Source organism: Hypomesus transpacificus, chromosome 22, assembly GCF_021917145.1.
Source record: "Hypomesus transpacificus isolate Combined female chromosome 22, fHypTra1, whole genome shotgun sequence".
Lineage (NCBI taxonomy): Eukaryota > Metazoa > Chordata > Actinopteri > Osmeriformes > Osmeridae > Hypomesus > Hypomesus transpacificus.
Genome location: NC_061081.1, coordinates 6,615,939 through 6,638,946, shown reverse-complemented (window position 1 = coordinate 6,638,946; position 23,008 = coordinate 6,615,939). Strand labels below are relative to the sequence as shown.

The 23,008-nt window shown below is 49.5% G+C and overlaps 1 protein-coding gene across 3 annotated transcripts; it reads left to right on the top strand.

The window, feature by feature from the left end:
• The first annotated feature begins 437 nt into the window (after positions 1–437).
• rai14 (retinoic acid induced 14) lies at positions 438–21,602 on the top strand. 3 transcript variants are annotated; one of them, XM_047044992.1, is made up of 19 exons: positions 438–713; positions 1,364–1,441; positions 9,666–9,796; positions 10,459–10,547; positions 10,784–10,848; positions 11,035–11,092; positions 11,227–11,297; positions 13,470–13,576; positions 13,680–13,864; positions 14,645–14,670; positions 15,119–15,199; positions 15,644–15,733; positions 15,871–16,017; positions 16,533–16,634; positions 16,866–17,695; positions 18,491–19,196; positions 19,486–19,641; positions 19,893–19,958; positions 20,085–21,602. In XM_047044992.1, exons 2-19 carry the CDS (start codon positions 1,406–1,408, stop codon positions 20,169–20,171), a joined length of 3,033 nt encoding a protein of 1,010 aa, XP_046900948.1. In that variant the 5' UTR covers positions 438–713; positions 1,364–1,405; the 3' UTR covers positions 20,172–21,602. The 3 variants fall into 3 exon arrangements, with proteins under 3 accessions (XP_046900948.1, XP_046900947.1, XP_046900949.1); XM_047044991.1 differs by having other exon boundaries at positions 16,863–17,695; XM_047044993.1 differs by lacking the exon at positions 15,119–15,199 and having other exon boundaries at positions 16,863–17,695.
• Positions 21,603–23,008: the final 1,406 nt, after the last annotated feature.

Below are 23,008 nucleotides of genomic sequence, written 5' to 3'. Positions count from 1 at the left end.
AACCTCCAGCCCCAACCTTAGCCACCACCCCAGCTCCAGTCACAGAAACACACAGGTCCGAGCTTGCAGAAAGGGTGACTTTGCCAAAAGGTGTTATGAAGTAACAACACAGCTGCAGACACATATACTGCTTTATTAAATGATAATAAACGGACTTCCCATAAATGTTCCTTAATGAGATGGAGAACTGTACCACGTATTAGGATCTGGATATATCGGTGGCAATAACTGTGATAGTGTTGTATTGTGTCAGACTCAGACATAACGTGAAAGTCGTCACAGGCCTGAAACTTCGCTGGGACGCATCTGGGAACCAGATACAGCCAAGCTTCGATGTATTCATGTAACATCAATTAATTATGTGATTTGAGCGAAATGTTCTTTTAGAGTAGCCTACACACAACATGAACGGAGAGAGAGCGATCACGGGAGCAGTGGAGGAATGACGTCATCCTTTCAACAAGGGAAACAATCCGGGAGCGAGCTCCCGAGTTCCAGAGCGAGCGACAGGCACTTGAATAGCCCAACTTTTAATGTATTCAGGCCGGGCCAGGCCACTAGCATACATCGAAATACTGGAGTTTATCCGTAATCACTCCGTTTCTATTCATTGGTACTTGCACAAGCTTTCAGTAACGGCGGTTAATTCCGCCAACACGGTTTGGTATCAATCAAGCTCAGCATATTTCTCTTTGAGTCCAACTTTGTAAGGGGTAAGTGTACAATGCCTTTGTATTCACAAACTTCATGTCGGCGATCTAGGTTGATTGGCGCTATTGTTCCAGTGAGCTGTATCAATATTCCAGATATTTTACTCTCAGGATCCCAGCAATGACAAGAACTGAGTGATTTGAAAGCAGCCGACCGCTGCGACAACCGTGCATTGTTAAACGGCGATAATCATGTAGCACACACTATCACCCACAGTTAACTGATGTCTTTCTTTGGCGTCCATGGCTGGAATTTTCTAACAACTAGTCTGTAGTTCCGAGCAGATTTCATGTTTCTTTATTAATGACAATGTCAGGGTTAGTAGAACTGTGCAGGAGTACTCCCCTTCTCGGCGGTAACAGTCCCCGTCACGGAGAAGTAGCAATCCAAGAACTGCTTTTCGAGTGTGTTGGCCTTAGCAGGTTTCTTTTACGAGCATTTTTGTAGCGCGATGGAAATAAAATAATACGATGAAGTAGAACAACCATATCTATCCAGCCTGACCTAACCTATACAAATGAATAATTATGCTCTCGACTAATAACCCAGGTCCCTGTATGCGGGCCATCACTAGCTCGCTCTATTGTGGTCTGGGTAAGTCTCCATTCAGGGTTTACTAATGTAGTGCTGACTCTTCTGGACTGTTCCCCAGGCTCTCCTCGACCTCTGGAAGACTGCATGGACCAGGCCAACCATGAAGAGCCTCAAAGCCAAGTTCAGAAAGAGTGATGTAAGGAACTTTTACTGAGTTTGTTGTTAGTTTGTGTGTACATGTGTTTGTGTGTGTATCAGGGAGATGGTTTAATTTGAGAATTTGGGGGTTGCATTTGATTGTGGTGGGATGTTTGTTGTAGTGGTGATGGTGATGTTGGAGGGCTACTGTTTACAGGTGACGTTCATTCATTGATTGGTTCATTTATTCCCTGCCGAAAGCAGAGCTTACTGACAAATAAACTGTCATTCTACAGTATAGGATCTGTGACTTGCTTTTGTTGAGTCATACAGACTACAGAGTTGGGCTGTCTGGGAATCATACTGGATGGGAGGGACTGTACATGTTGGAAGTCAGGTCAGGCAGGCAGACTTACCACAGGAAGTGACACGCCTGCAAGTCGGGCAGACTTACCACAGGAAATGACGCGCCTGCAGTGGTGACTGTGGCCATAATCATACAGCTGCTGTTGGGGGTGAGGAGGAGGAAGAGTTGGATCATAATGATAAAAGGTCAAAGTGAAAGGAGGATGAGGAAGAATGAATGAGGATGATGAAAAATGTCATAATGAGTAAGATGAAGAATGTATTGGGAGTATAACGATGATTATGTAGAATGTAATGATGAGTCATAGTGTAAGGATGATGTAATGACAGCAGTAGTAGTGTTAGAGGAGTTTCTTGTGCATAGTACAGCTATAGCATACTATAACAGTAGCTTATTACTGAAATACAGAGGCAACATAGTATGTGGGAGTTCTTAAAGTGAGGGTTGCCTAGAAACGCTATCCTTTTCTTTTGAAAGCTGACTCATATACACACACACACTTGTTTCAGTTTTAACTCTGTCCTACTAGTTGTAGCAAAGCACGAGAGCATTTGACCTGTCCTTGTGTCTGTGTCTGTGTGTGTGTGTGGGGGGGGGGGGGCTTGGCAGGAGGTCCTGTACATTGAGACCCTCTAGCTTCGACCCTGACTCCTATTGGCTGATCAATACAGGCCCTGTGTGTGTCATTTTAGATATTGACCATGGTGGCCATGTTCCATAGAATCTGTCAATCGGCTTCCCGGTCTACAATGTGTGTGTTTGGGGTGGGGGGGTGGGTGGGGGGGCATGCTTTCAACCTCATACTACACAGGGCTTTTAATAAAATAATCAAGATCCGCTGAGAGAAAATATCCTCCTGAATCTATTTTAAGTCTGTGTGTCAGTGGTCATGGGGCTGGAATTCACCCCCTTCGCCAGGGTCTCATTCTTTAAGGCGAGGAGAGACTTGGAATGCCAGTATAAATAGTTTGATGAAGTCAGACGTTGGCCCAGCAGCCCTTGTACTGTAAGGGTGGTTGGGCTGTGTGAGCCAGGAGAACTGGGATGTTAGCAGTCTGACATTTACATTTAGCAGACGCTCTTATCCAGAGCGACTTACAGTAAGTACAGGGACATTCCCCCTGAGGCAAGTAGGGTGAAGTGCCTTGCCCAAGGACACAACGTCATTTGGCATGGCCAGAATTGAACCAGCAACCTTCTGAGGAACAGCCCAATTCCCTAACCGCTCAGCCATCTGACTCCCACATAGAGCAGGATCCACCACAGGTTTTTCAAGCACACACCAGAGGGTGAGTTTCAGAGAGAGATTCTACCAGCACGTTGGTGTCCACTGTGCCATACTCCCTCTCCCACAGCCCTCTCACCATCCCTGTTCCCTGTACCTCTCCCACCTTCACTCTGTGTCATGGTGTTTGGCAGACCAGACATTAATCCCCTCAGGACTTCACCGGAAAACCAGCCTGACAGCCAGCACAGTGCAGCCACCCAGCTAGCAAGCCAGTCAGCCAATAAGCAAGCACTGGCTCCGTGAAGAGTGTTCAAACATGCCTCTAGACCGTGTGTGTGTGTGTGTGTGTGTACAAATGCAAATACTCTTCAGCTCAGACGCAGCGGCCTTTAGGTTATTGTTCTGGAACCTGTGATGTTGTGCTAAACACTTTAGAGGCTACCAGGCTGGCCTCTAAGGTGTATGCTCAGATGGGATTAGAACCCATTACAACCCTGTTATTTATGGTCTCATTGGCCTGCTGCAGGAGGCACAAATAGGAGCTTGACCTGCTGGCAGGACTCGGATAGAACCGGCTCATTTATGGCTGTGGCTGTATTGACAGGGTCTGATGCAGGCATGGTGGGTTTAGACCAGACTTGGAATCATATCAGAAAAAAAAAAACGTAATAAACCCTCAAGAAAGACAAGAAAAAGCAACCAGGAAAGGTCAGGGAGAAAAATGGAAGAAACATTGGGATGAGCAATTCAATGAGGGATCTCTGGTCAATGTTCTTATTGTTGTAGGGGATTAACAGCAGGTAACTGCTGCAACTGTGCCCGTTTGTTCCTTTACAGAAGGAGAATTATTCTGTGTGTGTGTGTGAGTCTGTGTGTGGGGTGCGAGGAGAGGGAGAAATGGCGTGGACCACAGGAGAAGAACGAGAGAGAGGATAGAGAGTTGGTGCTACAGTCTCCCTAGTGTGTCTGTGGCCACTAGCCAAGCACATTCCCAGAAAACAGTTTACACTGGCTGCCTTGCAAACACCAATCAGAAACCGTTCTATGTTGTCTGCCTTGCATTCACCAATCAGAACCCAGCCATCCAGCGCTCACAAAAAAGAAAACTACTAAGAAGCCTACATTGTCTGCCCGGGACTCATCTATCAAAAACCAGCTAACATGATCTGCCCTGCACTCACCAATACAGTAATCCAGTCCCTGTCTTCGGTCTGCTCTGCTTCTAGTGCCTGTGTTTCTATTGTTCTGTTCTATAATTCTACACATGCCCTGCTACCCATCTGAGATCAGACGGATTACACTGGGCATGTTCCATCACACACACACTCAACCCCCCAGACTGCAGACTGTGTGTCCTGATTTGTGTGTGTGCTGGATTATCCACCCTTCTCTTCCCAAACACACAGCTGTCTTAATAGTTTACAGAGCCCCTCCCCCCCCCTCCCCCCACACACACGCATAACACTGTCTTTCTCTCTACCATCTCTCTTTCTGATATCTTCCTGGCATCTCTCTTTCTCCCTCTCTCCCTCTCAGTCTCTCTCCGTCCCTTTCCTTCAACTTGCTGGCTGTGTGCCCTGTTACAGATTGATTGTTGGGGGCAGGGTGCGGTGGAGTGTCTGTGTGTCGGGAGGGGGGTGGGGGGGGGCGCTAAACCAGCAACATCAGACAGAGATTAATATTGGGGGTTGGTCACGGGGGGACCTCCCAATCCAACCCAGGCAGATAGTTATTAAAGCCATCTGTATGTCAAATGATCACTGGCTCTATGTTAATGTGTTACTGTATCTCTGTGATCACCAGGCTGAGACTGCATTCTGCCGTATCTTGACATTAATACTACTGTAATCAGTACTCGGCTTAAGAGGATTTCACTGGAGGAGATTGTGATGAGTGCTGTCTGAGAAGTCACTGCATGTTCATCTGCAGTGATGGCATCTTACCTCCACCACCTCCACCCCCCACTAGGCCTGGCCTGATTTAATCTGGTCTTTTCTGGCCATGTCTGGTCTAGTTTTGTCTGGCCTGGCCTGATCTGGTGTGTTCTGGTACAGGTTAGTGGATGGCCCAGCTGGGTTGTTTGGCGGCAGCCTGGTTGCAGGGTGCTGTCGGTCTGTCCAGTTCAACCAGGCTCGGTTATGACAGGGCAGGCCTGTCCAGGAAGCAGAGGAGGAGGTCCAGTACGAAGGTCAACCTACAGCTCCAACTCTCCTCCTCTCCTTCCAGGACCTATGTGGATCATGTTCTTTAGTTCTCCGTGTGTGCATGAGAGGGAGAGGAATATGTGTTTTCCTTGCTGGCATTCCTCGACAGACTCCTCCCCTTGGGGTCCACTGCACTGTTGTGTATTTATAGACCAGGAAATGCTATTTGTGTAAGAGGAAGTGTAAAACGTAAGTTATTTATAATGAAGGCATCAGACCTCACGCTGTACGCTACCCCTGCATCTGGACCAGTCTGTTCCCATCGGCACACCAGACACTGCTCAAAGAACTTTTGACTAATTAACGCTGGACATGTAAATACACCTTGTTAGCTTACATGTAAATGTGGCTCGTTAGCTAATATGTAAATGAAGATAGCTGACCGTAGCAATGCAAAACCCTAATTAAACGGAATATTTTGTCAGTGAATTACAGGACCCTTATGTCCACTCTCTCTTTCTGAAACTCACATTGTTACAGGAATAATTCCTCATTATATGAAACACAGATACACTGTTAGAGTTGTGGATAATGTGTAGAGAGAAGTTATAGTTTATGTGCTAGATGATCTCAGTTGAAGGTTTTCACCGACGCCTTTATGTCTTCAGTCTTTATTACAACAGTAAAAACGATAGACCACATTCTTTTACCATGTTGATAGAGCTCATCAAGACCTTTTTAAAATGATATATAAAACTCATTTTTGCCAAATGTCACTTACACCCCTCTTGCTCCAAGCCCTGGTAATATGAAAGGTCTAGTCTGTGTAGCTCTCAGGTTTACATTACATTTACATTTAGTCGTTTAGCAGAGAGCTTTACAAGAGAGAGCTTTACAAAAAGTGCATAGGTCAATGACCATAAACAACGAGATAGCCCCAAAAACATTGTGGGTTGCCAAAACCTGAAGCATGCATTGTGAAAACCAAATAAGTGCCAGTGGGTGGAATCAGAAGAGCAAGTAGTTAAACACATTTCAATTAAACAACATGATCCTCTAAAGTGCTTGAGTGTAGCTGGAGGAAAGCAAGCAACAATAATATAATTCACAGCGAGTACAAGCAGTTAAATCAGTTACGAACAAGTGCAGCGAGTCCCTCAATAAGTATCATTGTGTTCCTGGAGGAAATACAGTAACATCTGATCCAACACATCATTCTTGAGTGCCGTTACGCATCTTTCTTAAGTACCGTCGTGGTTTAGAGAACCAGGCACACGGAGACTCTGAGACCGCAGTCTGATAGCTCCTGCTGGGGCTGATTGTGTTGTTCTGGTGCTGTTGTGTTGTTCTGGTGCTGTTGTGTTGTTCTGGTGCTGTTGTGTTGTTCTGGTGCTGTTGTGTTGTTCTGGTGCTGTTGTGTCGTAGCATACCAGTCTATCTCTGATATAAACCACATGGTGTGACTGTAACCCTGCAACTCCTTATTATGGGATGTGTCTCAAGAGTCTGGTTAAACAAGAGTCAACTGGAGAAGACCTAAGCGCATTCAGCTGTTGCTGGGTAGAGTGTGTTCTTTTTATTTAAACCTGCATATCAATTTTACTTAATAGATAAGAGAGCGGTGAAAGGTATATATATGTGTTTGTGTACTAGTGTGAGCAGTGTGAGCAGTGTGTATGTATTGTAACATGTGCACACATACACATACACACACACACACACACACACACACACACATACACACACACACTAGCCCATTCAACTTTCTTTCCCATTGTCACAACCTTGTACAGAATGAATCTATTTATTGAGCCAAAGCAATTAGGTGTGCAGCGTGTTGTCCTGAGGAAATAGCCTGTAGTGTGCAGCGTCATGCTGGGCAATGGGGCTCCACTCTCTCTGCTTATCTGAACCACTCCGTTTCTCATCCCACCAAAAATGAGTTGATGAATGCACTGTCATGAATTTCCCCCGCTATGTCTGTCTGTCTGTTTCTGTGCCTCCCTCCCTTTATCTCTGCCTCCCTCCCTGTCTCCCCACACCCCTCTCCACCTCTCATGCCTCCTTTTCTGTGTGTCTACCTTCCTTTCTCTCTGCCTGGATCCCTGTCTGTCTGTCTGTTTGTCTGTCTGTCTGTCTGTACAAGTGTCTCGCAACAGCAACACACATGCATACTGCATCATTGGGGATCTGGTTCCCAGTGAAAGAGATTTAAACAAAGCAGACGCCGTCGACATTGTGTTGGTCAAGGAAGAGGAGCTCTCTCTCTCTCTGTGTGTGTGTGCTTGTTTCTTGGTTGGAAATGCGAGGCGGACAGGAAACGCACAGACACAAGTCTGGCAACACATGAGAGTCCCGGTGATTCATATCTGTTTTCTTTATGGTCCCTCTTCTCCCAGCCTTTTGCTGATTTAGTTGCTTTTTAAAATGGAAGTTGAAAGGGGCTGAGATTCGAGATTTCGAACGATAACATCCCATTAGGCTGTTGATAGCTGTTACACCATAGTTTCATCATGACTCGGTCCTGAACCATATCACAGGAGGGTATTTGAATTGATACTGGTTTTGTGAAAACACATCATAACAAAAAATATAGACTGTAGACCCATGTCTTTCTCTCTCTCTCTCCGCTAACCAGCCCCTTCCCCAGCTATCTCTCTCCCCCTCTCTTTCCCTCTCTTCTCTCCCTTCTTCCTTTTTGCCTGGAGGAAGGCTAGTTTCAGATAAGGCCTTTGTGTTTATGTAGGCAGCAGGGTGGAGTGTGTTTGTGCCCCGTCTGTCTCTACCCTCACACTCATTAGGGCGCACAGCCTGCTAGATAACACCAATTTCTTCCTGTTTGGACCGAGAGCTGGTACAGATCCTCAGGGGAGAGAGACCGGGGGGGGAAAGACCAGGGACAAGGATCCTACCGTAGCCTCCTCATCAAGAAGCTAATATCTCATCAGCTCGTCTGTCTCCGTCAAGCTCTCGCTCCATCACACGATGACCCGAGCTGTCGGGTCGAGTCCCACGCCATCCTTCTCCACAGTCTCCTCGAAACTAGAGCAACATAGCATTCCGCTCCATTTAAACCTGTCCAGTAATACAACTCTTAACGTCCTGCCTGTCAGCCAGGCTCTGCTGTGGTATTGGACATGCCTGTATAGTGCCTCCTATGGGGTTAGCGTTAGCCTACCTCCCAGTGCTACCGTTGTCTTTGTGCTAGCTCGCTAGCGGGGCAAACTACTTTGACGCAGTGTTGTGTACGTTAGCTGGGTTAGCTAGCTCTTGCATTGTGGGCCGCTAACATATGAGGCTGCAGTTCTTGGGGCTCTGTGTCTGCTAATCTCTAATCCCTGTTTACTCAACACTCTCCCTGTCAACACGTGCACCCGTCGTCCCAAGCCTTCCTCGCTAATCTGTCTCTCACCAACTCTCTCTCTTTCAAGTTCTCTTTCTCTCTAACTTTTCTCTGTCTCTCCTCTCTCTTACCTCAGTCCTGCTCAATCCCTCTCTCTTTCTGTCTATCTGTAACGAAGTCTCTTGATATTTCTCACTGTGCGCTAACCTCTCTGTGTGCTGCAGTGCTGGTATAAGTGGTCTGGCTATTCCAGGCTCCAAACTACCACTCTGCAGAGTCCTATTACCCTGCCTGCCAAACATAGTCACACATCAACCTCTCACACCTTACTCATCTACTTTCTCTGGCCTGTGTGTGTGTGTGTGAGAAAGTGTGCGCGTGTGTCCTGGAGGTCACCAGGTGCACGTCCACACTCCACAGTATCCTAATGCTGTGTGCCGTAGGCAGGGAGGCATGTCGGCTGCTGCAGCAGGAGCTTACAGTACAGGAGCACCAGCATGTTGGAGTCTCCTGCGTGTGTGTGTCTCAGGCATACATCACTATCTGCAGACAAGCCTTTATTGGTGGGGGTTTATGACGAGGTCAAGAAATGGACCGTAATCGCTCCCCCAGGACGAGGAAGTATTCTGTCTGAAATATGAATCCCTTTGTCCACATGAGGGACTAGCCTGTTCTAGCCTGAGGCTGGGCTCGAGATTGTCTGTAGTTAAACCTCGATGCCACAAGTCATTACCGTGACCGTGGACCATGACCACGGAGGTCTGTGTTCCTGAGTGGATCAGGTTCCGCCCATCCTTTTGTTTGGAGCATGACTGCGTGTTAGTGTGTGAAACTGGCCGCTTGGAACATCAGGCACATGGCTCCCGTCTCCCATGGAAACCACTTCATGTGGAGATGTGTGGAGGAGTACAGGACGCCCTTGCAACACTGGCAGATGGATGGAGCACATCACCCGTAAGAAGCCCCTGTCATAGCTGGACAGCCCCGAAATGAACACAACTTTAAATGACTTTTCTTTTCTCTCCTTTTCTCTCCTTTTCTCTCTCCTTGGGTTCTTTGTTCCCTTCATCCCACCCCCCCCCCCCTCCCCTCTCTTTGCCCTGCCTTTGTCTTTCCTCTACCCATCTCCTCCCCCGTCCCCATCTCTCTGTTTCATTCTCTCCATCCCTTCCTCACCCTGTTTGCCCCTCCCCCTCCCAGGCCCATGAGTGGAATAAGAATGACGAGCGCTTGCTGGCTGCAGTGGAACACGGGGAGGTGGACAAAGTGGCCGCCCTGCTGGCCAAGAAGGGGGCTAGCGCTGTCAAGCTGGACAGTGAGGGCAAGTCTGCGTGAGTATTGACAGTGAGAGTTGACGCCTCCTCTGTCTTCCATAGAAACACGAGTGGGTTACCCAGCACCATGTCTGTTAACATGAGTGGGAGGCCAGTTTGAGTCCTCTCTCTCTCTCTCTCTCTCTCTCTCTCTCTCTCTCTCTCTCTCTCTCTCTCTCTCTCTCTCTCTCTCTCTCTCTCTCTATCGCTCCCTCTCTCTCTCTCTCTATCTCTCTCTCTCTCTCTCTCTCTCTCTCTCTCTATCGCTCTCTCTTTCTCTCTCTCTCTCTCTCTCTCTCTCTCTCTCTCTCTCTCTCTCTCTATTGCTCTCTCTCTCTCTCTCTCTATTGCTCTCTCTCTCTCTCTCTCTCTCTCTCTCTCTCTCTCTCTCTCTCTCTATTGCTCTCTCTCTCTCTCCCTCTCTCTCTGTCTCTCTCTCTCTCTCTGTCTCTCTCTCTCTCTCTCTCTGGACATTGTTAATGTTTGACCTCTTTGACTGCTGAAACACGACACCACTGACCTACATAGACTCACTGGTCCTTACGTGCGCACACACACACACACACACACACACACACACACACACACACACACACACACACACACATGAATGCAGTTACATACACACATACATATCTATGCACACACAAGGTTATTGATGTTGTGGTTGTCGTCTCCAGCCTCCATGTTGCTGTGACACGGGGCCAGATTGAGTGTCTGTCTGTCCTCCTGGCCCATGGAGCAGACCTGTCCATCACAGATGCCTCAGGTCTGAACCACTCCTGCAACTACATCACCCACAATGCACCACCAGTAGCCTAGTCCATGGCTGACTTGTCTTGGTGTTTAGGTGAAGCATTATCATCTGTGGTGCTTCTTTCACAGGTTTGACACTGGTAACATTAGGCTAGTAGGTTAAGAATCACATGACCCATACTGCATCTGCCTGCTGTAGTCTTGTGTGTAGTCCTAGCAGGGCTATATGTAACCAGGTTTCTGCTGCAGGTCTCAGTGCTCTACACCTAGCTGCCAAACACAACCATCAGGAGTGTGCCAAGAAGCTGGTCCAGGTAAAGACAGTGTGTGCGTGTGTGTGTGTGTGTGTGTGGGGGGGGTGCGTGGACCTGAGTTGACTGACTGTAATAACTCCAGATGCAAAGGTGAGGTCTCCCTGTGGGCTAATGAAGTGTGTGCATGTGTTTATAAGATAAGAGCGTCTGCTCAATGAATAAATGACTCAATAATGTGTGTTGCAGAGTAAATGTGCAGTTGATACTGTGGACGCCTCAGGAAGGACTCCCCTCCATCACGCAGGTAGGAGCAGTAACGAGGACCCTGAGCGTTGTTCCACACTGTGTGTCTGTGTGTCTGTGTGTCTGTGTGTCTGTGTGTCTGTGTGTCTGTGTCCTGTAGGCACAGACTCACTGACCTTTTCCTTTGCCCCTCAGCTGCCAGTGGGAGTGCTCCAATTGCCCTGCTGTTGTGTGAATACAAGAGCCCTGTCAGTCTCCAAGATGCTGTATGTAATACGTTATTGATGGAATGTGCCCGTGCCCTACCTTCCCGTCTGTGAGAATGTGTGTGTGGGGGTGTGTGTCTGCGGGCCTGTGTGTTAGCGTTCGAGTCGATATGCGTGCCATGTTGTGGGAATGGAGGCTTTTAGGACGTCAATCCATACGTGTGGTTTTTCTGTTTTACACACACGCAAACACACACACACACACGGTAGCACATTCACATGCTTGTGAATGTGATGCCTTTGTTTTACCAGTGGAATTAAGTGCAGCCAAGGGATATATAAATATGTACATGAATGTCTGGGAGGAGTTTCACAGTGTGGTTGGTTACTGGCTGTGTTTGAACGTCTGTCTGTTTGCCTGTCTGTCTTTCTGTCTCCTCACCCCCCCCCCCCCCCCCACCTTTTTCATCTCCACTGTCCTCATCTACTCTGTAAATTCTTCATACTGCGAGGCTAGGAAACCACTGGGAAATGACACACAACACGAAAGCCCCCAAACAGAAAGGGCTCTGGTTCCTCAGCAACCGTGTGGGTGTCTGTCTGCTGGAACACAGTGGAGCCCAGGCTGGCAAAGCATGTACACAAGCCCTCCAGATCATGTAGCAGATCTCTATGTTATGGTGTGTGCATCTGTGTGTGCTTGTGTTCCCCACTGCGTGGTACTCATTGGTCCACACCCTCTGTTGGCGTCAGTACTGGTGACCACGGCTGGTTCACCAGGAACAGCCATCTCACCCCCTTGCCACAGCTCTGACCACACAGAGGCTGTTCTCAGTCTAGCCTGCTCTCACCTGTCCATCATCAAGTCACCATGGCGACTGCTGGGTTATTATGGTCTGTAGCTGGGTAACTGCTGGAATGTGCCACGGGCCTGGGGTTGAATCTGTCACCGTGGTGATACAACCCTGCCTTTTTAGGACATGGAGGGCTCTATTAAAACAGTGTGTCACTTCCTGTACCCGGAGGTGTGAGTAGGGGGACCAGGCTTCCTGCTTTACTGCAGGACTACTGCACAACCTTTGGATGCCATATCATTAAGACGATATCTGGCATTTTGATTGTTCTCTAGTTTTCAAAAGTCAAACTGTTTTAGGAGAGACTCTTTTCTGCCCATGTGATAGGCCCAAAAGGCAAAATTGACCAGAAAGTCACAATTGATGCAGATGACATGATGATTCTGTACTAACACAGAGAATGCAGCGCAAAGTATTGCAGCTAGAACAGAAACTGGGAAACAACTTCTAACTGGTGAAGAAGCTGCAACTCCATTATCAGCTAGGTTTTTTTTCTTTGCCGTTGTCACAAGGTTTCAAAGTTCTTCCTCAGTTTTACGAGGGTGGGGGGTGGGGGGCGGGTACAACGTGAAGGAAAAATGACCCAACCTGCTATGCTTACGTTTAATAGAGGGATAGACCAAGTTTATAAAAACACTTTTACAGTAATCCATAGGAAAGTTGCTTCAACTAAATGTTTACTAATTGCTTTCCTTGAGATGCATACAAAACAAATCATTTTTACGATTCTGTTAAGTCCTATAACTTGCTGTTGTGTGTTGCTGAATCAACCAGGGGGCAAAGTATAGAGGTCATGAGCTGAGGGGGCAGAAGAGACATGCTTTTATTTTTTAAGTTAGACGTCGTCAAGGTAGCTTTATTTCGTACCCGTAGGTAAAATTGTTTTACAGATAAATATAATTTAGTTGTCCAGAAAAAACACATACAAGACACAACAATTCACAACAAATGTACCGGTTAATAACATCATGACAGGCTGCACCAAACACATGCATATCCCTTCTTGTATTTAACTAACTATTGCACACTAAAACATCTCTCCTCTTATTATTATTTAAAACCTCAATTGCCACAGGAACACATGTATTCCTGTAGTGTTTCGTTTTTCATATCATTGTTTGGAACTACCTCTCAGCATTGGTAACATGTCCCCTATAGTTTGTTGTGTTGGATCGTTTGTGAGGACGTAGTGTCCCGAGGTGTAAGTGCCCTGGACAGGAAAGCACTCTTTTTCCTTCCTCTTTGTCTTTCTCCCCCACTCTCTCCCCCCACTTTCTCTCTTTCCCTCTGTATCTCTCATCTCCCTTTCCCCCTCTCTCTCTGGAGTGCTAGTTAGTGGCCTCTGACGTTGCTGTCTAACGCGTGTGTGTGTGTGTAGGAGGGTCTCAGTCCCTTGCTGCTGTCAGCCAGACATGCTCATGCTGACGTGTGCAGCGTCCTGCTGGACTGGGGGGCCGACATCAACACATGTGACCACAACGGCAGGTAGGGATTCGTCAGACTCGCGTGCACAAACACTCGACGTGGTAATCGATGATGGTGACAATCATGCTGTGTGTGCGTGTGTGTATGTGTGTGTGTCTCCCAGGACAGCAGTGATGCTGGCTAGTGAGTCCAGCAGTGGTTCGGCCGTAGAGGTTCTGGTCCAGAGAGGGGCGGACCTGAGTGCTGTCGACTCACTGGGTCATGATGTCATGCACTACGCCAAGCTGTCTGGGAGCAGCCATGTCAAATCTCTGCTCACTGCTGCCCTGCACACACACTCTGAACCAGGTGAGAAACACACACTACAGGCCTGTTCACACCAAGGACGATAACCATGACGATAACAATGTTTGCATATACACCAACGTGGGCGATTAGGTTCTCCGCTAAGTCATCTGCCATTTGAAATATGCGAGCGCTTTAAATTCGGATGGATTCTGATTGGCTGTCAATGTTTTAGAGTTCATCAGCTGGTAAAAAAAAAAAATCCCAAAGATTTTGTTCCGCTGTATAGTTGTCGTTGTGGTGTGGACCTATTCTTCTCAATATTAAGCAGTTCTTAAAACAATATCTTTCTAGTTCGAGTTTCTTGTCCTCCGTGTGAACGGCCTTTACACTGTGAACCACACAAAACGAGACAAGCTTGTATAGAGTTGGAGTGAGATTGGACAGCGAGATGGGCAGGCAACTAGAGAACAGTCTAATTTGAGCACACACTGGCATTTTCTGAAGGAGGGAAGAAGGTGAGGGAGAGAGGGAGAAAGGGAGAGAGGGAGAGTGGGATGAAGAGCCAGAGACTGAGTTTAGAAATGGCTTTGATGAGAAAACCTTTCTCCCCCTCCTCTCCTACCCTTTCTCTACATGTCCCATCTGAGGGTGTCGAAGAGCTGAATTAGCTGAACACTGCCCCCTAGAGGTGGATGATCTATCTGATCCCAGCTCAGTTCAAGACCGCCCTCTAGAGTCTGGCCCTACCTTTGAAGTTAAGTTTAGTTGGGAAATCTTGTCATTCTAATGGTTCTCGTTTCTCCTTTTTTCTCTCCTCCTTTCTTGTCCTCTTCCTTACAGATAATAAGTCACCTCTGACCCCCCAGGTAAGAGACGTGCCCACACACACACACACACACATCCAGGTCTGCAGCCACCAATATCCATGTCAAATGTTACCTTAACTGCTTAAGTTGATTTACTAACATTGAATACAATATTGTATTTATATAGTAATTCCACCTTAACTGTAGTTTTGATTGAGTAATACCACCTGAACTGTAACGACTGAATAAAAGCACCTTTGAGAGGCTTCATGTTTCTGCTTGGATGGGATATTGTTGTCTGTTGTGCTTTAGTCTTCTGAAATGCCATCACTGACCTTCCAGAGGACAAACCTCTTTGACTAACCTGACTAAAGCTTCTGATCTGCCCATCCATCTTCTTCTGTCTCCTGCTGCCCCCCCCTCTCCTCCCCCACCTGCCCCTCCCCCACCTGCTCCCCCCTCCTCCCCCACCTGGCCCTCCCCCACCTGCCCCCCACCCACTCCGCAGCATGGTCAAGCTAGGTTAAGTGATGACGGAAGCACACCAAAAAAACGAAAAGCACCCCCACCTCCTATTAGTCCTCTGCAGGTAAACGCACCTGTCTGTCTGCTCACCTGTCTGTCTATTCACCGGTCTGTCTCTGCTCACTGGTCTGTCTTCCCACCTGTCTGCCAATTCCCCTGTCTGTCTGTCTGTCTGTCTGCTCACGTGTCTATTCACCTGTCTGTTCCTGCCCACCTGTCTGTCTGCTCACGTGTCTGTCTTTCTGCACAACTGTCTATCTCTGTTTGCCTCTATTGGTATTTTCATTTTCTGTCTCTTTGGGTGAATTTGTCAGTCTGTCTGCTTGCTGGCCTGATTGACTTTTGCCGTAGAACTGACCTGTTTGTGAATCTGAATGTGTCTCTGCATGTCTGTCTGTCAGTGTGCCTGTCTGTCTGCCTGTTGTGTGATGGCCTCTCTACGGCCCAGTGTTGGATGGCCCAGTGTTGGACACTGTTCACTAACCTGTTGTGTCTGTATGTGTGTCAGACCCCTGGCCTGGCCTCCCCCCCCTACCTGACCCCCTCCCAAACGCCAGTGTCCTCCAAGAGTAATGCCTCTAAGAGATTCAACTACCAGGTAGGCAGCTCACCTGTCTGTCTGACCAGAGACCCAGCTCCTGTGTTCAAACACCTGTCTGTCTGTCTACCAACCTTGTTTCTCTCTCTTGTTTTTCCGTATTCTCCCCTCCCCTAACCTCCCTCCTGTTCCCCCAGGAGGAGGAGGAGCTGAGAGGTGTGGGCATGGCCCTGAGAGGAGATGTGGCCAGACTTCAGGAGGAGAAGAGCATGCTGCTGGAGACCATTGAGGACCTCAAGCAGATCCTGGACCAGGCTGGGGCACCTGAAGAGACCCACGCCCAGGTGAGCATTGCTGGATAGGGCTGAATAATAACCCCCACACACACCAGGACCCAGGTGAGCACAGCATAACCTAAAGCTTAGAATATTAAGGCCCAGTTCCAAGGCTTCTTTTGTTTTTCTACCGAGTCTCTCCCCTCTTTTGCCCCCCCCGGGCCCTCCCCCCCCCTCTCTTTTGGGATGTTGTCTTTGTGGTGTAACAGAGAGGTGCTAGTTGCTTCTGTAGTTCTCAGCATGCTCTGACATGTCAGTAAACAGTTGGTTAGAGTCCTGAAAACCATTCTCTGCAGCCGTGTGCACCTGGCAGCTTTGAAGGGTGTTTGTGTGTGCGTGTCTGTGTGTGTGTCTCAGAAACACTCAGTGCTATGCAGGGCTTTCCTAAGGGCGAGTGTAAACATGCAGAGTGGATGAGGACACCTTGAGACTCATCCCTGTAGCTCCTTCCACTTGGCCCTCCTCTGATATTACTGGGCTTTACTTAATGTGATTCTAACCTGTGTGTGTGTGTGTGTGTGAAGGTGGAGGTCAGTGGATCAGCAGCCTCAGCACTGGTCCAGAACCTGCAGGCTCGGGTCACTGCTTTGTCCCTGGAGAACCAGCAGCTGGCACAGATCATCAAGGTACCATGACGACCAGACCATAATAGGGGTCGACAGGCCTTCCTCCCGTCACTCTCCAGGGCTAAACGTGTCCATCTCTCTTTCTCTCTATGTATCCTCTCTCTCTCTCCCCTCCCTCCCTCCCTCCCTCCCTCCCTCCCTCCCTCCCTCCCTCCCTCCCTCCCTCCCTCCCTCCCTCCCTCCCTCCCTCCCTCCCTCCCTCCCTCCCTCCCTCTCCCCTGGCTGTAGAAGCGCTCGCCCCAGGTCGTCGAGGAGCAAGAGGCCTCACGGCCCAGCAGCATGGCCTCCAACTCCTCCTTCCACTCCACCCACGAGGGCTTTGACCTGCCTCTCGCCACACAGGCCACGCCCCCCGGGGAAGACGGGAAGGCCGGAAGGAGAGGGGGAGCGGAGGAGGAGGAGGAGGAGGGAGAGCGAGGGGGCCAGGAGGAGGAGATCCGGCTGCTGAGGCAGACGTTGCAGAGCGTCCAGACCAAGCTGCTGGAGAGCCGCCAGGAGAACCGCTCCCTCCAGGCCCTGCTGCAGCCCGGGGCGGAGGAGGGGGAGAGGGGGAGGGAGGAGGAGGAGGAGGAGGAGAGGGGGAGGGGCCGAGAGGAAGAGGTGCTGGGGAGCCTGGCGGAGCTGCAGGCCAAGCTGACGGAGACCCAGGAGAGATACCACCAGAGCCGGGAGGAGCTGGAGGAGCTGAGGGCACAGCTGGGAGGAGGAGGAGGAGGAGGGGGAGGAGATGGAGATGTTAGGCAGGAAGAGATCAAGAGGCAGAAGTGCCTGGAACAAGAAGTGACAAAAATGAAGGCTCAGTTGGAACAATCAGCTGCTGCGGGAGAGCGGGCGAAGGGGCAAATCAGAGAGTTGGAGGCGGGGCTGAAGGAGGCGTTGGAGGCGGGGCCAGGCGAGCAGTACAGGGAGGCGCTGGAGGAGATCCGGATGTTACAGGAAGCGCTGAGGGGGACCGTTCCTGTGGAGGCGGCAGCCAGGGACTTTGAGCAGATGAAGACTGAGCTGAACAATGTGACCTCTGGCCTGCAGCTTCGTCTGCTGGAGCTCTCACACTCATACAGGTAGACCTAACCCTCAGCCCCAGCCCTACAGGTAGACCTGACCCTCAGCCCCAGCCTTACAGGTAGACCTAACCCTCAGCCCCAGCCCTATAGGTAGACCTAACCCTCAGCCCCAGCCCTATAGGTAGACCTAACCCTCAGCCCCAGCCTTACAGGTAGACCTAACCCTCAGCCCCAGCCCTATAGGTAGACCTAACCCTCAGCCCCAGCCCTATAGGTAGACCTAACCCTCAGCCCCAGCCTTACAGGTAGACCTAACCCTCAGCCTCAGCCCTATAGGTAGACCTGACCCTCAACCCCAGCCCTACAGGTAGACCTAACCCTCAACCCCAGCCCTATAGGTAGACGTAACCCTCAACCCCAGCCCTACAGGTAGACCTAACCCTCAACCCCAGCCCTACAGGTAGACCTAACCCTCAGCCCCAGCCCTACAGGTAGACCTGACCCTCAGCCCCAGCCTTACAGGTAGACCTAACCCTCAGCCCCAGCCCTATAGGTAGACCTAACCCTCAACCCCAGCCCTACAGGTAGACCTAACCCTCATCCCTAGCCCTATAGGTAGACCTAACCCTCAACCCCAGCCCCACAGGTAGACCTAACCCTCAACCCTACAGGTAGACCTAACCCTCAGCCCCAGCCCTACAAGTAGACCTAACCCACCACCCCAGCCATACAGACTTAACCCTCAAACCCAGCCCCACAGGTAGACCTAACCCTGGTGAGTCTCTTCACGAGTTATGGGGAGCCACCCTAATGCTCAGCCATGTCAACTTTGTGTCCCTCCCTGCTTCTCAGTGAGACCAAGAGTGAGCTGAGCTCCACACGCAGCCAGCTGGAGGAGGTCAGAGCCAGCCAGGCCGGGGCTGAGGCTGAGAGAGTGCCCCCCCATGACCAGGAGGACCTGCAGGAGGCGCTCAGGAGCAGGGTGGAAGAACTGCTGGCCTCCCTGGCCGAGGCAGAGAAGAAGAGCACTGCTGCCCAGCAAGAGATCACAATCCTTAGACAGGAAGCCGAACGACAAGCACAAAGCACTGTGTCACTGGCAGACCATACCCAGGTGGTGGCATCGCTAGGCAACGCCATCAAAGAGCTGGAGGCCCAGTCGGACTCGCTGAGGCAGCAGCTGTCCCAGAGGGCCTTGCAGGTGGACGCGTTGCAGAACCGCCTCACCGTGGAGAAGGACGTCACCCCTGACGACACGGTGTCTCGGCTGGACCACCAGCAGATGAGGCAGGGCCTGGAGGGCGAGGTGGGCCGTGTGACGCAGCTCCTCCAGGGGGCCCTGCGCAAGCAGGATGAGATGGCCCTGGAAGCGGCGGCCGCATGGCAGGAGGCCCGGGAGGCGAGGGAGGAGAAGGAGGGGCAGCGGGAGCTGCTCCTGGCCAGGGAGAAGGAGGTGCAGGTCCTGAGCTCCAGGCTGGCGGAGGCCCAGGATGGGGTGTCTCAGCTGAAGAACCTGGTTGAGAACCATGTCAGCTCAGAGAGAGAGAAGAACAAGAGGGTGGGTGGAACTTGTTTAACTGCATGCTATTATGGTTCCTCCCATTGACACTTATTTGTTTTTTCACAATGTATGCTTCATGTTTTGGCTACGCGCCCGTTGTTATGATCAATGACCTATGTGCACTTTTGTAAAGCTCGCTTTGGATAAAGGCGTCTCCTAAATGAATACATGTAATGTAAATGTGGGTGGACATCTGGCTCTGCTGTATATGTGTCAAATCAGTCATTGAATAAAAAATATGGATAAATCAATCATCATAAATTGAAAACGATTTTCTGTTTCCCAGATTGATGACCTGTCAAGAGAGGTGGGGAAGCTGAAGGACGCCTTAAACAGCCTATCACAGCTGTCCTACAGCTCTAGCTCCACCCCCAAGAGACAGCAGAACCAACAGCTGGAGACGGTGCAGCAACAGGTTAAACAGCTCCAGTACCAGCTAGCTGTGAGTGCTGTTTTAATCATCATAAACATGCTAACAGCTAGTTTTGAATTACTATTGTTATCCTCATGAACATGTTAACAGCTAGTTTTGATTCCTACTGTTATCCTCATGAACATGCTAACATCTAGCGGTGGGGGGCTACTATTATCATCATGAATAGGCTAGCAGCTAGCCGTCAGTGCGACAAGGAGCTAACTGCTGTTTTACCTGGCAGCGATTGTGGGTTGACTAACCGGTTGCTGTATGTGTAGGAGTCGAAGAAGCAGCACCATGAGATTGTGTCAGTCTACAGAATGCACCTCTTATATGCAGTCCAGGTACGTCCTCCATCGAGCTTCCATGCCTCCCTCATATATCCATCCTCCACCCGTCCATATACTTCTCCATCTATCATCCATTCATGCACTCCTCAATCCATCTACTGCTGTGTCTGTGTTCTTCAGGGTCAGATGGATGAGGACGTGCAAAAGGCTCTAAAGCAGATCCTGATGATGTGCAAGATGCCAGCGCAGACCAAGGGCAGCTGCTGAAATCCTCATCCTCAGTCATCCTGCCCTCCACCCAAGGGCAGCTGCTAAGACTGGACGCCAAACAGAGCAGCCAACCAATCATCAACCCTACTGCCAAGCTGTCAGCCAATCATAGAACAGGGGACGTCCTGCATCTTTACCAATCAACAGTCTCACACAATCTAATAACATATCAGCATTTTAGCGAATGATGTCCTTTTTCTACTGAAACTGTTTCCCACCATTTTCTTAACCAATCACTACTATCCTGACACTATCTCAACCAATCAGTACAAAGGCACAGTCTCACCACCACCTCCTGAAGTGAGAATACCAATGGCACCATGCACAGCAACCGTCGATGAGACTCTCAGCCAATCCCAAAACCTGGGAGAAGGTGGGGGACGTTTCCTACTGGACGGGGTGGAACAGGTGTCACAGACAGAGTGGCCATGTTGTTGTTGTTGTTGCTATCAATGTACGTCATCCAACCAGACGAACCCCCTGCTGTGTGACCAGTCACCTCGGCACACCAGGGGAGGAAGATGATTTGCATGCTGTTTTTACACCAATCTATCCTATATTTTCCTATAAGCACAAACATTTATAAAAAAATATTTTATTCAAGCGTATGATCCATGTTTTCTCCCAAGATACTGTACTATTTAAGAGGTGAAACATTAATAGGTTTCATTGCTCTATTTTCTGCAATGTCGTGCCCTCTCCCCCCCCCCCCACACGCCACAGGATTTTGTAATTGTGAATGTCATTATGTACTTTTGCTCGTGTTTGTATTTGAGAGCTGTATTGGTCTCTTTTCACCCATAATGTTTGACTGAACTGAGCTAGTCTGCCCTTCTAACCCAGGGCTGCTCCATGTGCATGCCTTGTGTTGGAGCTTTGATAGACCTAGTCTGAGTGTGGGACACAGGACCTTACCCTGTCCTTCCTCGGGTCCCCCTGATGATGTCAGACAGCTGTGGCACCGCACTACCGCACTAGTTCTGCAGGGTTTCCTCGGAAACCCTCCAGAAATGTCAGCGTTGATGTTACAGAGTGTGGGGGGGGACGGCTCATGGAGGTGATCCGTCACCAGCTTCCCTTTCCTTTGTAGGGAGACAGAACGTAGCATTGTTGACAGAACGTAGCATTAGAATGTTGAATCCTCCGACTGACAGGCTCCACCTGAACCTCACCAAACCTGGGGGAACTAAAGCAGGCCTTGGTTGAGTGGTTGAGGTTAGACACAGAGGAGCGAAGGGGAGGGGGCGGGGGGGGGGGGGGGAGGAGAGAAGAGAGAGAGAGGAAGGGAGGAGTTGGGGGGGAAAGGGAGGGGATGATGAATCTGTCTGGTTTTGCAATGGAAACTAAAATGGTTGTGTATGTCTTCGTTTGCCAATAACTTTGATGTCCAGTTTAATAAATTGTGAAGCCCTTGCCTCTCAGCCTAAACCTGCTCCTCTACCTCAGTCTGGTGTGTGTGTGTGTGTGCGTGCATCTGTGAGTATGCACGTGTGTCCTGTGCCGAAGGCTTGATGATTAGTCTGTACTTAAATCCCGGCCAAGGCCCCAGGGCTCCAATCAATAACAGTCCATTAGAATGACAGAGAGGGGGCCGGCCAAGCAATGAAGAATAGCCAGGCTTGGATTTCAACACACACACAGACAGACCATTCACGCTGATGTAGGTGGGAGCAGGTGGGAATCATTTGTTCTCTAAAACTAGAATGTCAGAAGTATCTGGTAGAATTATGGTTGTTAGATGGTTGTAGATACCACAAATCTTAGTGTGTGTGGGGGGGGGGTTTCAGATACGCTGTCAGGGACGGCCTATTTATCTGCCTGTGGTCGTAGTGTGAAGAAGTTCAACACCTCACCTCCCGCCTTGTCCCCTCAACAGGGTAACATTTGGCTGACATAGGCCACTTGACCTCAGACGACACGGACATTTTCCTCATCATTCTAGGCAGGGGCAATCCTCGTCACAGGCAACACATAGTCCCCTTGTATCTGAAGTACGTCCATGGCCCCAGGTGCTCTTGAACCCTGGTTCCACACCCACCCTCTGAAGTCCTCTTGACATTCCAGACCCACCCTGTCCTGTTGGTAGGTTCCAGACCCACCCTGTCCAGTCACCAGACTGTCATCCTCCCAGGCCATGGACAGCATTCTCAGATATGCTGCCAGCTGAATTCTGGGTAATTTAACCGCCCTGTGTTCGTCCTCCCGCTGGCATGGAAACCCAGCAGAGCTTCCTGTCCTGGCCCTGTGTCATATCCTGGAGGCAGAGATGACAGAGAAAGCACCACTCTGATCCTCTGCCACACATACACTCTGTCATACAAGTTCAAACAGCTAAACAAACTGGAGAAAACCAGTGAATGGCTCATTCCAAGACAGCAAGCTAGGGGGCAGTGTTGTCCTGCAGCTTGGATAAACAACCCCCTCAGACACAGTGAAGTAAACTGTAATGCGTCAGGACTGTGTGTTAAAGATCTGTCTCAGATAGTAACTAGATACATGGAATGAGTCATGTTGTCAGTCCACATGTTCAAATCCAGTGCTTGGCTCCAAACCATAGAATGTTGGCTAACATGACTGTGTTCCAGAGAGACAGGGTAAGAAGGAACCCTAACCCAGTTATGGTCCAGGTCTGGTCCTGGTTTCCCCTGCTACAGGTTCCTCGAGACCTGTGTGTCCAGTTCTCTGTCTGGCCTGGTCTGTTCTAGTCCTGGTTTCTGTAGATGAATGTGTTCAGTCCTGAGGCTGGTTTGGTCCAATGAGGGTCCTGGTCCTGTGTGGGAACGTCTGGCTTGTCACTGAGGTTGACATGCCTGTGTTCAAACTAATACTGTACC